Genomic DNA, 18,434 nt, shown 5'->3' on the forward strand with positions numbered 1-18,434 from the left:
AAGCGGCCATGTTGTAGTACCTGGATATGGGAAGCCTGGTGCTGGGCACAGAATAAGCGGCCATGCTGTAGTACCTGGATATGGGAAGCCTGGTGCTAGGCACAGAATAAGCGGCCATGCTGTAGTACCTGGATATGGGAAGCCTGGTGCGGGACACAGAATAAGCAGCCATGCTGTAGTACCTGGATATGGGAAGCCTGGTGCCGGGCACAGAATAAGCAGCCATGCTGTAGTACCTGGATATGGGGAGCCTGGTGCTGGACACAGAATAAGCGGCCATGCTGTAGTACCTGGATATGGGGAGCCTGGTGCCGAGCACAGAATAAGCAGCCATGCTGTAGTACCTGGATATGGGGAGCCTGGTGCTGGGTACAGAATATGCGGACATGCTGTAGTACCTGGATATGGGAAGCCTGGTGCTGGGCGCAGAATAAGCGGCCATGCTGTAGTACCTGGATATAGGAAGCCTGGTGCAGGGCACAGAATAAGCAGCCATGCTGTAGTACCTGGATATGGGAAGCCTGGTGCCGGGCACAGAATAAGCAGCCATGCTATAGTACCTGGATATGGGAAGCCTGGTGCAGGGCACAGAATAAGCAGCCATGCTATAGTACCTGGATATGGGAAGCCTGGTGCAGGGCACAGAATAAGCAGCCATGCTATAGTACCTGGATATGGGAAGCCTGGTGCCGGGCACAGAATAAGCAGCCATGCTGTAGTACCTGGATATGGGAAGCCTGGTGCTGGGCACAGAATAAGCAGCCATGCTGTAGTACCTGGATATGGGGAGCCTGGTGCTGGGCGCAGAATAAGCGGCCATGCTGTAGTACCTGGATATGGGGAGCCTGGTGCTGGGCGCAGAATAAGCAGCCATGCTATAGTACCTGGATATGGGGAGCCTGGTGCAGGTTACAGAATAAGCGGCCATGCTGTAGTACCTGGATATGGGAAGCCTGGTGCTGGGCACAGAATAAGCGGCCATGCTGTAGTACCTGGATATGGGGAGCCTGGTGCTGGGCGCAGAATAAGCGGCCATGCTGTAGTACCTGGATATGGGGAGCCTGGTGCTGGGCACAGAATAAGCAGCCATGCTATAGTACCTGGATATGGGGAGCCTGGTGCAGGTTACAGAATAAGCGGCCATGCTGTAGTACCTGGATATGGGAAGCCTGGTGCTGGGCACAGAATAAGCGGCCATGCTGTAGTACCTGGATATGGGGAGCCTGGTGCTGGGCGCAGAATAAGCGGCCATGCTGTAGTACCTGGATATGGGGAGCCTGGTGCTGGGCACAGAATAAGCGGCCATGCTGTAGTACCTGGATATGGGAAGCCTAGTGGTGGGCACAGAATAAGCAGCCATGCTGTAGTACCTGGATATGGGAAGCCTGGGGCCGGGCACAGAGTAAGCGGCCATGCTGTGGTACCTGGATATGGGAAGCCTGGTGCTGGGCACAGAATAAGCAGCCATGCTGTAGTACCTGGATATGGGAAGCCTGGTGCCGGGCACAGAATAAGCGGCCATGCTGTAGTACCTGGATATGGGAAGCCTGGTGCCGGGCACAGAATAAGCAGCCATGCTGTAGTACCTGGATATGGGAAGCCTGGTGCTGGGCACAGAATAAGCGGCCATGCTGTAGTACCTGGATATGGGAAGCCTGGTGCTGGGCACAGAATAAGCGGCCATGCTATAGTACCTGGATATGGGAAGCCTGGGGCCGGGCACAGAATAAGCGGCCATACTGTAGTACCTGGATATAGGAAGCCTGATGCTGGGCACAGAATAAGCGGCCATGCTGTAGTACCTGTATATGGGAAGCCTGGTGCCGGGCACAGAATAAGCGGCCATGCTGTAGTACCTGTATATGGGAAGCCTGGTGCCGGGCACAGAATAAGCGGCCATGCTGTAGTACCTGGATATGGGAAGCCTGGTGCTGGACACAGAATAAGCGGTCATGCTGTAGTACCTGGATATGGGGAGCCTGGTGCTGAGCACAGAGTGAGTGGCCATGCTGTAGTACCTGGATATGGGAAGCCTGGTGCTGGGCGCAGAATAAGCGGCCATGCTGTAGTACCTGGATATGGGAAGCCTGGTGCTGGGCACAGAATAAGCGGCCATGCTGTAGTACCTGGATATGGGAAGCCTGGTGCTGGACACAGTATAAGCAGCCATGCTGTAGTACCTGGATATGGGAAGCCTGGTGCGGGGCACAGAATAAGCAGCCATGCTGTAGTACCTGGATATGTGAAGCCTGGTGCCGGGCACAGAATAAGCGGCCATGCTGTAGTACCTGGATATGGGGAGCCTGGTGCCGGGCACAGAATAAGCGGCCATGCTGTAGTACCTGGATATGGGGAGCCTGGTGCTGTGCACAGAATAAGCAGCCATGCTGTAGTACCTGGATATGGGGAGCCTGGTGCTGGGCACAGAATAAGCGGCCATGCTGTAGTACCTGGATATAGGAAGCCTGGTGCAGGGCACAGAATAAGCGGCCATGCTGTAGTACCTGTATATGGGAAGCCTGGTGCTGGGTACAGAATAAGCGGCCATGCTGTAGTACCTGGATATGGGAAGCCTGGTGCCGGGCACAGAATAAGCGGCCATGCTGTAGTACCTGTATATGGGAAGCCTGGTGCTGGGTACAGAATAAGCGGCCATGCTGTAGTACCTGGATATGGGAAGCCTGGTGCTGGGCACAGAATAAGCGGCCATGCTGTAGTACCTGGATATGGGAAGCCTGGTGCCGGGCACAGAATAAGCGGCCATGCTGTAGTACCTGTATATGGGAAGCCTGGTGCCGGGCACAGAGTAAGCGGCCATGCTGTAGTACCTGTATATGGGAAGCCTGGTGCCGGGCACAGAATAAGCAGCCATGCTGTAGTACCTGGATATGTGAAGCCTGGTGCAGGGCTCAGAATAAGCAGCCATGCTGTAGTACCTGGATATGGGAAGCCTGGTGCCGGGCACAGAATAAGCGGCCATGCTGTAGTACCTGTATATGGGAAGCCTGGTGCTGGGTACAGAATAAGCGGCCATGCTGTAGTACCTGGATATGGGAAGCCTGGTGCTGGGCACAGAATAAGCGGCCATGCTGTAGTACCTGGATATGGGAAGCCTGGTGCCGGGCACAGAATAAGCGGCCATGCTGTAGTACCTGTATATGGGAAGCCTGGTGCCGGGCACAGAATAAGCGGCCATGCTGTAGTACCTGTATATGGGAAGCCTGGTGCCGGGCACAGAATAAGCTGCCATGCTGTAGTACCTGGATATGTGAAGCCTGGTGCAGGGCACAGAATAAGCAGCCATGCTGTAGTACCTGGATATGGGAAGCCTGGTGCTGCACACAGAATAAGCAGCCATGCTGTAGTACCTGGATATGGGAAGCCTGGTGCCGGGCACAGAATAAGCAGCCATGCTGTAGTACCTGGATATGGGGAGCCTGGTGCTGGGCGCAGAATAAGCGGCCATGCTGTAGTACCTGGATATGGGGAGCCTGGTGCCGGGCACAGAATAAGCGGCCATGCTGTAGTACCTGGATATGGGAAGCCTGGTGCCGGGCACAGAATAAGCGGCCATGCTGTAGTACCTGGATATGGGAAGCCTGGTGCAGGGCACAGAATAAGCGGCCATGCTGTAGTACCTGGATATTTGAAGCCTGGTGCAGGGCACAGAATAAGCAGCCATGCTGTAGAACCTGGATATGGGAAGCCTGGTGCAGGGCACAGAATAAGCGGCCATGCTGTAGTACCTGGATATGGGAAGCCTGGTGCTGGGCACAGAATAAGCAGCCATGCTGTAGTACCTGGATATGGGAAGCCTGGTGCTGGGCACAGAGTAAGCGGCCATGCTGTAGTACCTGTATATGGGAAGCCTGGTGCCGGGCACAGAATAAGCGGCCATGCTGTAGTACCTGTATATGGGGAGCCTGGTGCTGGGCACAGAGTAAGCGGCCATGCTGTAGTACCTGTATATGGGAAGCCTGGTGCTAGGCACAGAATAAGCGGCCATGCTGTAGTTCCTGTATATGGGAAGCCTGGTGCTGGGCACAGAATAAGCGGCCATGCTGTAGTACCTGGATATGGGAAGCCTGGTGCTGGGCGCAGAATAAGCGGCCATGCTGTAGTACCTGGATATGGGAAGCCTGGTGCCGGGCACAGAATAAGCAGCCATGCTGTAGTACCTGGATATGGGAAGCCTGGTGCTGGGCACAGAGTAAGCGGCCATGCTGTAGTACCTGTATATGGGAAGCCTGGTGCCGGGCACAGAATAAACGGCCATGCTGTAGTACCTGTATATGGGAAGCCTGGTGCAGGGCACAGAATAAGCGGCCATGCTGTAGTACCTGTATATGGGAAGCCTGGTGCCGGGCACAGAATAAGTGGCCATGCTGTAGTACCTGGATATGGGAAGCCTGGTGCTGGGCACAGAATAAGCGGCCATGCTGTAGTACCTGGATATGGGAAGCCTGGTGCCGGGCACAGAATAAGCGGCCATGTTGTAGTACCTGGATATGGGAAGCCTGGTGCTAGGCACAGAATAAGCGGCCATGCTGTAGTACCTGTATATGGGAAGCCTGGTGCTAGGCACAGAATAAGCGGCCATGCTGTAGTTCCTGTATATGGGAAGCCTGGTGCTGGGCGCAGAATAAGCGGCCATGCTGTAGTACCTGGATATGGGAAGCCTGGTGCCGGGCGCAGAATAAGCGGCCATGCTGTAGTACCTGGATATGGGAAGCCTGGTGCTGGGCACAGAATAAGCGGCCATGCTGTAGTACCTGGATATGGGAAGCCTGGTGCTGGGCACAGAATAAGCAGCCATGCTGTAGTACCTGGATATGGGAAGCCTGGTGCTGGGCACAGAGTAAGCGGCCATGCTGTAGTACCTGGATATGGGAAGCCTGGTGCTGGGCACAGAATAAGCAGCCATGCTGTAGTACCTGGATATGGGAAGCCTGGTGCTGGGCACAGAGTAAGCGGCCATGCTGTAGTACCTGGATATGGGAAGCCTGGTGCTGGGCACAGAGTGAGTGGCCATGCTGTAGTACCTGGATATGGGAAGCCTGGTGCTGGGCACAGAGTAAGCGGCCATGCTGTAGTACCTGTATATGGGAAGCCTGGTGCCGGGCACAGAATAAACGGCCATGCTGTAGTACCTGGATATGGGGAGCCTGGTGCTGGGCACAGAATAAGCGGCCATGCTGTAGTACCTGGATATGGGAAGCCTGGTGCTGGGCACAGAGTAAGCGGCCATGCTGTAGTACCTGTATATGGGAAGCCTGGTGCCGGGCACAGAATAAACGGCCATGCTGTAGTACCTGGATATGGGGAGCCTGGTGCTGGGCACAGAATAAGCAGCCATGCTGTAGTACCTGGATATGGGAAGCCTGGTGCTGGGCACAGAATAAGCAGCCATGCTGTAGTACCTGGATATGGGAAGCCTGGTGCCGGGCACAGAATAAGCGGCCATGCTGTAGTACCTGGATATGGGAAGCCTGATGCTGGGCACAGAATAAGCGGCCATGCTGTAGTACCTGGATATGGGAAGCCTGGTGCCGGGCACAGAATAAGCGGCCATGCTGTAGTACCTGGATATGGGGAGCCTGGTGCTGGGCACAGAGTAAGTGGCCATGCTGTAGTACCTGGATATGGGAAGCCTGGTGCTGGGCACAGAGTAAGTGGCCATGCTGTAGTACCTGGATATGGGGAGCCTGGTGCAGGGCACAGAATAAGCGGCCATGCTGTAGTACCTGGATATGGGGAGCCTGGTGCTGGGCACAGAATAAGTAGCCATGCTGTAGTACCTGGATATGGGAAGCCTGGTGCTGCGCACAGAATAAGCGGCCATGCTGTAGTACCTGGATATGGGGGGCCTGGTGCCGGGCACAGAATAAGCGACCATGCTGTAGTACCTGTATATGGGAAGCCTGGTGCAGGGCACAGAATAAGCGGCCATGCTGTAGTACCTGGATATGGGAAGCCTGGTGCTGGGTACAGAATAAGCAGCCATGCTGTAGTACCTGGATATGGGAAGCCTGGTGCTGGGCACAGAATAAGCGGCCATGCTGTAGTACCTGTATATGGGAAGCCTGGTGCAGGGCACAGAATAAGCGGCCATGCTGTAGTACCTGGATATGGGAAGCCTGGTGCAGGGCGCAGAATAAGCGACCATGCTGTAGTACCTGTATATGGGAAGCCTGGTGCTGGGCACAGAATAAGCAGCCATGCTGTAGTACCTGTATATGGGAAGCCTGGTGCCGGGCACAGAATAAGCGGCCATGCTGTAGTACCTGGATATGGGAAGCCTGATGCTGGGCACAGAATAAGCGGCCATGCTGTAGTACCTGGATATGGGGAGCCTGGTGCTGGGCACAGAATAAGTAGCCATGCTGTAGTACCTGGATATGGGAAGCCTGGTGCTGCGCACAGAATAAGCGGCCATGCTGTAGTACCTGGATATGGGGGGCCTGGTGCCGGGCACAGAATAAGCGACCATGCTGTAGTACCTGTATATGGGAAGCCTGGTGCAGGGCACAGAATAAGCGGCCATGCTGTAGTACCTGGATATGGGAAGCCTGGTGCTGGGTACAGAATAAGCAGCCATGCTGTAGTACCTGGATATGGGAAGCCTGGTGCTGGGCACAGAATAAGCGGCCATGCTGTAGTACCTGTATATGGGAAGCCTGGTGCAGGGCACAGAATAAGCGGCCATGCTGTAGTACCTGGATATGGGAAGCCTGGTGCAGGGCGCAGAATAAGCGACCATGCTGTAGTACCTGTATATGGGAAGCCTGGTGCTGGGCACAGAATAAGCAGCCATGCTGTAGTACCTGTATATGGGAAGCCTGGTGCCGGGCACAGAATAAGGGGCCATGCTGTAGTACCTGGATATGGGAAGCCTGGTGCTGGGCACAGAATAAGCAGCCATGCTGTAGTACCTGGATATGGGGAGCCTGGTGCTGGGCACAGAATAAGCGGCCATGCTGTAGTACCTGTATATGGGAAGCCTGGTGCAGGGCACAGAATAAGCGGCCATGCTGTAGTACCTGTATATGGGAAGCCTGGTGCCGGGCACAGAATAAGCGGCCATGCTGTAGTACCTGTATATGGGAAGCCTGGTGCTAGGCACAGAATAAGCGGCCATGCTGTAGTTCCTGTATATGGGAAGCCTGGTGCTGGGCACAGAATAAGCGGCCATGCTGTAGTACCTGGATATGGGAAGCCTGGTGCTGGGCACAGAATAAGCAGCCATGCTGTAGTACCTGAATATGGGGAGCCTGGTGCTGGACACAGAATAAGCGGCCATGCTGTAGTACCTGGATATAGGAAGCCTGGTGCTGGGCACAGAATAAGCAGCCATGCTGTAGTACCTGGATATGGGAAGCCTGGGGCCGGGCACAGAATAAGCAGCCATGCTGTAGTACCTGGATATGGGAAGCCTGGGGCCGGGCACAGAGTAAGCGGCCATGTTGTAGTACCTGGATATGGGGAGCCTGGTGCAGGGCACAGAATAAGCGGCCATGCTGTAGTACCTGGATATGGGAAGCCTGGTGCTGGGCACAGAATAAGCGGCCATGCTGTAGTACCTGGATATGGGAAGCCTGGTGCCGGGCACAGAATAAGCAGCCATGCTGTAGTACCTGGATATGGGAAGCCTGGGGCCGGGCACAGAATAAGCAGCCATGCTGTAGTACCTGGATATGGGAAGCCTGGTGCTGGGCACAGAATAAGCAGACATGCTGTAGTACCTGGATATAGGAAGCCTGGTGCTGGACACAGAATAAGCGGCCATGCTGTAGTACCTGGATATGGGAAGCCTGGGGCCGGGCACAGAGTAAGCGGCCATGCTGTAGTACCTGGATATGGGGAGCCTGGTGCAGGGCACAGAATAAGCGGCCATGCTGTAGTACCTGGATATGGGAAGCCTGGTGCTGGGCACAGAGTAAGCGGCCATGCTGTAGTACCTGGATATGGGGAGCCTGGTGCAGGGCACAGAATAAGCGGCCATGCTGTAGTACCTGGATATGGGAAGCCTGGTGCTGGGCACAGAATAAGCGGCCATGCTGTAGTACCTGGATATAGGAAGCCTAGTGGTGGGCACAGAATAAGCAGCCATGCTGTAGTACCTGGATATGGGGAGCCTGGTGCCGGGCACAGAATAAGCGGCCATGCTGTAGTACCTGGATATGGGGAGCCTGGTGCTGGGCACAGAATAAGCGGCCATGCTGTAGTACCTGGATATGGGGAGCCTGGTGCCGGGCACAGAATAAGCGGCCATGCTGTAGTACCTGGATATGGGAAGCCTGGGGCCGGGCACAGAATAAGCGGCCATGCTGTAGTACCTGGATATGGGAAGCCTGGTGCCGGGCACAGAATAAGCAGCCATGCTGTAGTACCTGGATATGGGAGGCCTGGTGCTGGACACAGAATAAGCGGCCATGCTGTAGTACCTGGATATGGGAAGCCTGGTGCCGGGCACAGAATAAGCGGCCATGCTGTAGTACCTGGATATGGGAAGCCTGGTGCTGGGCACAGAATAAGCGGCCATGCTGTAGTACCTGGATATGGGGAGCCTGGTGCTGGGCACAGAATAAGCGGCCATGCTGTAGTACCTGGATATGGGAGGCCTGGTGCTGGGCACAGAATAAGCGGCCATGCTGTAGTACCTGGATATGGGGAGCCTGGTGCTGGGCACAGAATAAGCGGCCATGCTGTAGTACCTGGATATGGGGAGCCTGGTGCTGGGCACAGAGTGAGTGGCCATGCTGTAGTACCTGGATATGGGAAGCCTGGTGCCGGGCACAGAATAAGCGGCCATGCTGTAGTACCTGGATATAGGAAGCCTGGTGCTGGGCACAGAATAAGCGGCCATGCTGTAGTACCTGGATATGGGAGGCCTGGTGCCGGGCAGAGAATAGGCAGCCATGCTGTAGTACCTGGATATGGGAGGCCTGGTGCCGGGCACAGAATAAGCAGCCATGCTGTAGTACCTGGATATGGGGAGCCTGGTGCCGGGCACAGAATAAGCAGCCATGCTGTAGTACCTGGATATGGGGAGCCTGGTGCCAAGCACAGAATAAGCGGTCATGCTGTAGTACCTGGATATGGGGAGCCTGGTGCAGGGCACAGAATAAGCCGCCATACTGTAGTACCTGGATATGGGGAGCCTGGTGCTGGGCACAGAATAAGCCGCCATGCTGTAGTACCTGGATATGGGGAGCCTGGTGCTGGGCACAGAATAAGCGGCCATGCTGTAGTACCTGGATATGGGAAGCCTGGTGCCGGGCACAGAATAAGCGGCCATGCTGTAGTACCTGGATATGGGAAGCCAGGTGCAGGGCGCAGAATAAGCGGCCATGCTGTAGTACCTGGATATGGGAGGCCTGGTGCTGGGCACAGAATAAGCAGCCATGCTGTAGTACCTGGATATGGGAAGCCTGGTGCTGGGCACAGAATAAGCGGGCATGCTGTAGTACCTGGATATGGGAAGCCTGGTGCTGGGCACAGAATAAGCGGCCATGCTGTAGTACCTGGATATGGGAAGCCTGGTGCCGGGCACAGAGTAAGCGGCCATGCTGTAGTACCTGGATATGGGAAGCCTGGTGCCGGGCACAGAATAAGCAGCAATGCTGTAGTACCTGGATATGGGAAGCCTGGTGCTGGGCACAGAATAAGTGGCCATGCTGTAGTACCTGGATATGGGAAGCCTGGTGCCGGGCACAGAATAAGCGGCCATGCTGTAGTACCTGGATATGGGAAGCCTGGAGCTGGGCACAGAATAAGCGGCCATGCTGTAGTACCTGGATATGGGAAGCCTGGTGCCGGGCACAGAATAAGCGGCCATGCTGTAGTACCTGGATATAGGAAGCCTGGTGCTGGGCACAGAATAAGCAGCCATGCTGTGGTACCTGGATATAGGAAGCCTGGTGCTGGGCACAGAATAAGCGGCCATGCTGTAGTACCTGTATATGGGAAGCCTGGTGCTGGGCACAGAATAAGCGGCCATGCTGTAGTACCTGGATATGGGAAGCCTGGTGCAGGGCACAGAATAAGCGGCCATGCTGTAGTACCTGGATATGGGAGGCCTGGTCCTGGGCACAGAATAAGCGGCCATGCTGTAGTACCTGGATATGGGGAGCCTGGTGCTGGGCACAGAATAAGCAGCCATGCTGTAGTACCTGGATATGGGGAGCCTGGTGCCGGGCACAGAATAAGTGGCCATGCTGTAGTACCTGGATATGGGGAGCCTGGTGCCGGGCACAGAATAAGCGGCCATGCTGTAGTACCTGGATATGGGGAGCCTGGTGCCGGGCACAGAATAAGCAGCCATGCTGTAGTACCTGGATATGGGAAGCCTGGTGCCGGGCACAGAATAAGCGGCCATGCTGTAGAACCTGGATATGGGGAGCCTGGTGCTGGGCACAGAATAAGCGGCCATGCTGTAGTACCTGGATATGGGGAGCCTGGTGCCGGGCACAGAATAAGCAGCCATGCTGTAGTACCTGGATATGGGAAGCCTGGTGCTGGGCACAGAATAAGCGGCCATGCTGTAGTACCTGGATATGGGGAGCCTGGTGCTGGGCACAGAATAAGCGGCCATGCTGTAGTACCTGGATATGGGGAGCCTGGTGCTGGGCACAGAATAAGCGGCCATGCTGTAGTACCTGGATATGGGAAGCCTGGTGCAGGACACAGAATAAGCGGCCATGCTGTAGTACCTGGATATGGGGAGCCTGGTGCCGGGCACAGAATAAGCAGCCATGCTGTAGTACCTGTATATGGGGAGCCTGGTGCAGGGCACAGAATAAGCGGCCATGCTGTAGTACCTGGATATGGGAAGCCTGGTGCTGGGCACAGAATAAGCAGCCATGCTGTAGTACCTGGATATGGGGAGCCTGGTGCTGGGCACAGAATAAGCGGCCATGCTGTAGTACCTGGATATGGGGAGCCTGGTGCTGGACCTTCTGTTGTAACCTGCTTGGTGTATTGGGGAATTAAGTGTTTCTCTATGTGAAGTGTCAGAAGATTATCAATGATTTCTTGCACGTTTGTTCAATGTTCTAAGGGAAATGGGTTGATCCTTTTGACATGTAATCTGGATTTATGCATTGACAGTAAAACGATCTGATTGATGTATGAATCTGAAAGGAATATGTGGGAGGATCTGACAATGCTTGTGTCTCCAAACTCCGCCTGCTACCATTGCAGAGGCCTGGTCTGTGGTCAGTGACCGCAGGTGAACCAGTCGACACATCATGTTTGTAAGCAACGTGTCGATGCATGTGCAGCAGTACACGATATTCAGGTGCCGGTGGTAGTAGTTTGTGGTTCCAGAAACCTGGTGGTGGCAGCATTATCCCCGCCCACTGTGCAGTGGGTGGAGTCAGTAACAGGAAGTTACTGACGGTAAGAGGGCAATCTATTGTCCAGGTCCCGAGAGACCAGAACCCTTTCTGTGATAGAGAAAGCAGGCGTCTGGCCACAGTGACATATTGCGCTACTATGGATCACACCGGAATTGCAGAGGGAAATGGGTCAGCTCCTCACCTGGGTGCATCCGTTCTGACACTCGCTTCACCTTCACTTGGTTCCCTGTAAAACAAGTCAATGTTCAGATTTAATTATAAGCCACAAGAGATGTCATGTGCTCAAGTTACATGCACGCATCCATCCATCGCTACTGTACAGCAATACCCTCTAGCATTCTATATAGTACCCCGTGCACACAGCTCTCTGGCAGCAGCGCTGTAATGTGACATGTGTCCTTTATACCAGGTACTACATAGGCAAGCAACCCCAAAACCATGTATGGGAAAGGTCCACAATAAGGAAGGGAAACTAACCAAAATGACATTGCCAATCATTATTGTGGGTACTCCTGGTACTTGCACAGAAATTCTATACAAAGTCATTTGGTGAAAACTACACACTTTTACAGACGGCTAAAATGAGATTTATGTCTTACCTGTTGAATCTCTTTGTTCGAGGACGTCAGAGGCCACAGGGATAACAGTGGGTAGAGAGTGAGGTCAAGATCCAATTCCAGCACCAGAAAGGTTAAAAACTTTTGGCTGCTCACAGACAGCCCCGGTTCCTTCCCTCCTCTACCCCGCCTTCTAGGCTAGGTACTCGGTTTTTCCCAAAGCCAGACAGGAGACAATATAGAAGGAAGAGAAACCCATACAGAAACACATCCAACAAGTATATATGTGTGCGTGGTTGCTCAACAGAGAAACCTTAACTGTGACATGTATAAGTACCATAAACAGAGGAACCTTTAACTAAGTTCACTCAATGGAGGAGCTATGAACTTCAATACCAATGAAGCAGGCGCGGCAGGAAGGGATCCCTGTGGCTCCTGACATCCTCGAAGAAAGAGATTTAACAAGACATAAATCTCATTTTCTTCTGTGGCAGATGTCAGGGGCCACAGGGATAACAGTGGGACATCCTAAAGCAGCTACCTAAGGGTGGGGACGTGCCTGGGCCGCAGTAAGTACACTCAGTCCAAATGCCGAGTCCTGTGAGGCAAGTGTGTCAAACGCATAGAAGCGTAAGAAAGTATTACCGGACAACCAAGTTGCCACCTTGCAAAGTTGCTCTGCTGTTGCACCACCCATAGCAGCCCAAGATGCACCCACAGACCTTGTGGAATGAGCCCGGACCCCCACTGGAACCGGGAGGGAGGCGCCCAAGTAAGCCTGCTAGATAACAGACCTCAGCCATTGGGCAATAGTCTGCTTTGTAGCAGGCCAACCTCTCTTATGAAATCCATAGAGGACAAAGAGAGAATTAGACTTCCTAAGGGTTTTAGTGCGACGCACATAGATGCGCAAAGCACGTACCACATCCAGAAAACGCTGCTCAGGAGATGCATCCGGCCTACAAAAGGCCGGGACATCTATCTTCTGGTTCACATGAAATTTGGATACCACCTTGGTGAGGTGTGAAGGAACGTTTTGAAGAATCGCCCTATCAGGATGAAAAACCAGGAGAGGAAACTGACAGGACAGAGCTGACAAATCAGACAAAATGGGGGCCCTGGAGAACCAGAGAAAGATCCCATGGAGCGACCGGTGGAACAAACGGAGGTTGGATGCGCAAGACCCCCTGCAAGAAAGTGCGTCCTGCAACAGTACCAACCGCATGCGGAAGATAATAGACAAGGCCGACACCTGCATCTTCAAGGAAGACAGCCTCCAAACCCTTTTGCAGAAAGAGACTATATCAGGGCTGGGCAATTGCGGCCCTCCAGATGTTGATGAACTACACATCCCAGGATGCTTTGCATTAGTTTTGCTATGTGGCCATGCTGAAACTGATGCAAGGCATGCTGGGAAGTGTAGTTGATCATCTGGAGGGCCGCAATTGCCCAGCCCTGGACTATATGGTGAGGACTGGCGCTTCGTACAGTATGCCCAAGATGCTCTATTTTTGTGCTTTTAATTGGCCAATTTGTTGTATACCAGGATACACATGAAGACCAAATAAAACTCAATTATCCAAAGAATATGTCTCATGTGTGTATGTGGTTCAGGCAGCGTGTAGGGGGAAATTTGCCAATTCCCAATGTGAAACACAGAAAAAGAAAGGAAAATACATGCGCTAGAAACAATGTATATGAAAAAGAAAACAGTAAATTTATTATACACAAATTTGCACTGGCCAGTGACACCTAATGTTTAAAATGACAATTATAAAAACATGTATTATACATGGTTTACTGTTAAAAACCTGGCTATGGGTTCCTTGGTAAATCTCCTACAGAGGTAGTTAGTGTCCCCAAATTGTTGTTGGTTTATGTTGTGTCAGCAGCTTTATGACACATAGGACAAATGGACGGCAGTTTTAAATGTCCACTGTCTGGCCAGACAATTTAAAGAACAAAAAGAGGATAAAAAAAAAAACATATTTATAAAATAATAAACAGGATGAGGATCCAAAATGGACTTGATTTCCACCTGCAACTGAGTGCAGTGTCGAGTGTAAAAAGTTTTTGTACCGGTACTTGCTTTTAGGCAGGTAGGTGAGGGATCTGGTTTGGAGCTCCAAGAAAGGGGAGTAAGAGGAGCCTGTGGCTGTATGACGCGTTTCTCCACCTCCTAGCAGGTATCAGCGGCTTCATCAGATAGGAGGATGCTGTAGTTATGTTGGTCTAAATAGGCGATGTTTGTACGTGCTGTAATCAATTTCAGATGTGATGCTGTCTTCCCGGCATTCGCCCAACCAATCATTACGGGAGTTTGTCGGGTATCGTCCAATCACAAGCCTGGACTTCATTAATGCGTCATTACTGTGTTGTGTTCCAAGCCTCATTGTGGTATTGGGGATGCCCAGCGGATTTGTCACTATCCAAGCCTCGTTTTGGCATTCTCAGTTCTGTGATGCTATTGGTAGAATTAGCATGCCGGAAGATGTGTGTCAAGCCTCGTTCTCATTTCCAATATAAATATTACGATCTTGAACCGGCTTTATTTCAATGTCCCATTTTGTGGCGATATACTTTGGAAATTGGGATATGTTCCTCCTGCTCTAATCGAGAGCAAAAGACAGAGGTGTTTAAGTCGCCCATGGTAATATGCATTCATATACGGCTCTATCGGCCATATTGTTTGTGGGCAAAACTGCCCTTCTGTCATCGGCTGTATGGACAATAGGCAGCTATTGTTTGTCACCTTGTTTTCCGCCTCTTTGGCCAGTTATACAAATAGTATATGTAATGTATAATTTGTATTGGTACATTTTATACTATTTTAAATCTTAGTAACAGCATCCTAGATATTTATAGCAAATAGATTTCACGTTGCTCCAGCTAGTGTAGATGAAAGGTAAATGTATGTACAGTATATATAAAAGAATGTACATACACAGGTCAACATATACATGTACATCTATATATATGTATGAAAAAGGTATAGAGGAAGAGAGAGTGACATAAAAGAAGAAGTTACATCAGCATGTAAGGATAGAATATATTGTATATGAATATACGAAGTTCAGCCCAAAGATGGGTAGATAACCATATCTCACTAACCGTTTACGCATGTATTACGGCGGAATTTAGTCCATAGTTCAAAGGACCCCAAAATGGATGCATAGTCACCCAAACCCTAGAATTGGGCCAGTGTGACCATGTTCTGTATTTTGATACTACATATATATGACGTAGCTCCCGTCAGTCCCCAGAACCCAGATGAACCTCTGGTGCAGTGTGGGTGACTAGAGCATATAGTCATTGGGGGTGTTATATAAGCTGATTGTAGTCAGAGAACAGATAAACAATCCACATACAAGTCTAAAAAAGGGGGTTAGGTTGCCATCAATATGTACATAGAGATCCTTATAGCCCACAGATAAATATTGTTATTATATTTGATGTAAAGATATTTATTAGCAGGATTCTCCATGTGTTTTAATTGTGGTGGCCATATTATAAATGTACAGATCGTGATTCCAACGAATCCTATTTAGTCTTTTCTCTGTGACTGTGTGGAACACTTTGCTGGTCTCACTCTCACCCAGATGGACCTCTGGTGTGAAGGGTGAGTCCGCATGGGGACCCATAGTCAAAAAGTCAGATATTGTTGAGTTCGATGGGGTCGTTAAGGCCATTTGGTACTAGGGAGCCCATACGAAAAATCCAGTAGGCCTCTCGTCTATTTAGGTGGCCAAAGCGATCCCCTCCACGGCTGGTGGATTTTATGTGTTCGATGCCTATAGCTGACATGCCTTCCAGGGTGCCCTTCTGACACAGGTGACAGTGTTTGGAGAGTGGGTGGTTGCGAATTCCACCCAATATATTTCGTCTATGTTCCATTATTCTAACATGTAAAGTACATATGGTGCGGCCAATGTATGGTCTTCCGCATTTACAAGTAATCAAGTATACCACATATGTTGTTTTGCAGTTTATGAATACTTTAATATTAAATATTTCCCCTGTTGTGTTAGAAGTGAAGTTTGTTGTTCTTCGAAGGACTTCAATAAATTGCCAGCTTGTCTCTCGAATGAGTCGTTCGTAGAGCAATTTCGCTTAATACAAATTAATTGGCCTTTTGGTATATTGGATACCCAAGGTCTTGCATGTGAACTGTGGAAATTCAAGTATCTGTTCTGGTCAACGGGCTTGGTGTATGTCTCTGTGGTTAATGAACCATATTTAATTAGGAGCGCGACATCAAGGAAACTAATAGAGTTTGTGCTCTGTGTGGAAGTGAAAGTGAGACTAAAATTATTTGGGTTTAGATTATTAGTGAATGTGGTAAGTGAGGTGTCGTCCCCATCCCAAATAATAAAAAGATCATCTATGAATCTATCGTAGAGGACCAGGTTCGCACCACAGCCCGCACCCCACACATGGACATTTTCATAGGTGCCCATGTATAGGTTCGCAAAACTGGGGGCAAACCTGGTCCCCATGGCTGTACCCCGTGTTTGTAAATAATAGTGTTTATCAAACAAAAAATAATTGTGCTCTAGAATAAAGCTTATGGAGTCCATAATGAAGGACCATAGTGAAGAGGATATTTCATTGTCTTCTTTGAGATACTTTTCTATGGTTTTAAGGCCTAATTGGTGTGGAATGTTTGAATAGAGTGCTTCTACATCGCACGTTAACAGTTTGTAGTTGTCTCTCCATTCTATATTCTTAATTAAATTTAAAAAGTGTTTAGTGTCTTTAATATGTGATTTTAATCTTAAAACTTATTTTTGTAAATAAAAATCAACAAATGCAGAGATATTACTGGTGAGGGAACCTACACCGGAAATTATGGGGCGACCTGGTGTGGTGCTCAGTGACTTGTGTATCTTGGGAAGGTGATAAAATGAGGGGGTAATTGGGTGTGTGATAAACAAAAAAAGGGCTGTTTCCCTTGATATCGCGCCCCCTTCCACTGCCAATTCTAACATATCTTTGAGTTTGCTCTGAAATAGGGTGGTGGGATTGTCATCTATCTTTTTATAGAAGTCTGTATTGTTCAGTTGTCTCGTTGATTCTTTTAGATAGTCTGATGTATTGAATATGACAATCCCACCACCATTATCAGCTGGTTTGATTACGATCTCGCTATCATCATGCAGTTTCTTAAGCGCTTTTCGCTCGCCATTTGTGAGGTTATCTTTTAATGGTTTCTTATCTGCTTTTTCGCACATTTTTTGGAATTGTTCCATGGTGTTCGTGTAAAAGTATTCGATATATGGACCTTTATATTGAAGTGGATAGAAATTAGATTTATTTTTAAATGAGCTCTTTTTGTTGAGATCAAATATTTTGACCTCTTCTATTGTGTCTGTTTCTGATTGGAGTGATTCTAAAATGTCTATGGCAACACTGTCAGTTTGATCCAACATTCTAGATGTGTCAATAATCTCAGTGTTTGTTAACCTTTTGGATGCAAAAAATCTTTGTTTACTGAGAGACCTCACTTATCTATTGAGGTCTACAAAAAGTTTAAAGATATTAGGCTTGTTTGCTGGTGCATAATTTAGACCTTTTTCGAGAAGATGAATCTCCTCTACAGAAAGTTCTTTAGTTGATAAATTGAAGATACCTTTCGTGGTGTTTGTCACCTCACTAGAGAGCTCTTTTTTGTTCTTGCTTCTTCCCCTTCCTCCCCTGCAGCCTCTCCTTCTCTTTCTCTTATCCTTATTAGGGTGCCTCTTTGGGGATCGTTTGTAGGTTTTATGGGATGCGGTCATTTGGTCGAATGCATTATGGTCGAATGTCATTACATCGAATCCATTAGGTCGAATTGCTAAAAGGTCGACATGACTCTAGGTTGAAATGATTCTAGGTCTAAAGGTCATTAGTTCGACAGGTCATTAGGTCGACAAGGTCATTAGTTCGACATTGTCTAGGTCGACATTCACAAAGTCGACATGGGGTTTTTCACTGTTTTTTGAGCCGACATGTGCTGACAGGCGGTATTTCATGCCCTACCATCCACTAGGGCGTGGTGGGAGAATTAAATAGTGTGCCGAGCGTAGCGAGGCACCGTGCCCGACGCATTGCGAGCGCAGCGAGCGATGCGAGGGGATGCAGTGCACTTTAAACTGTGTCCATGTCGACTGTGTTGACATTCAGGTAAAAAAACAGTGAAAAACCCCATGTCGACTTTGTGAATGTCGACCTAGACAATGTCGAACTAATGACCTTGTCGACCTAATGACCTGTCGAACTAATGACCTTTCGACCTAGAATCATTTCGACCTTTTCCCATGTCGACCTAGAGTCATGTCGACCTTTTAGCAATTCGACCTAATGGATTCGATGTAATGACATTCGACCATAATGCATTCGACCAAACGATCCCAACCCGGTTTTATGTATGTAATTCTCCCCCCTAAAAAAGCCTGGCTCCTGGGTGAGGCCTTGAATTCCTCCTCGGTCTCTGAGGTGATACTGCGTGGTCTTTCTTTTCTATTGTGATATAACCTCT

The 18,434-nt window shown here is 50.3% G+C and overlaps 1 protein-coding gene across 1 annotated transcript in view; it reads right to left on the reverse strand.

Annotated features, from left to right (window-relative positions):
* MARK1 (microtubule affinity regulating kinase 1) overlaps positions 1-18,434 on the reverse strand; it is a 192,986-nt gene that overhangs the window by 11,229 nt on the left and 163,323 nt on the right. Inside the window, exon 17 of the mRNA XM_083175129.1 lies at positions 11,542-11,586. Coding sequence (XP_083031255.1) covers positions 11,542-11,586 — 45 coding nt within the window. The remainder of the gene's footprint in view (positions 1-11,541; positions 11,587-18,434) is intronic.

Source organism: Crinia signifera, chromosome 3, assembly GCF_055691185.1.
Source record: "Crinia signifera chromosome 3, ASM5569118v1, whole genome shotgun sequence".
Classification (NCBI taxonomy): domain Eukaryota; kingdom Metazoa; phylum Chordata; class Amphibia; order Anura; family Myobatrachidae; genus Crinia; species Crinia signifera.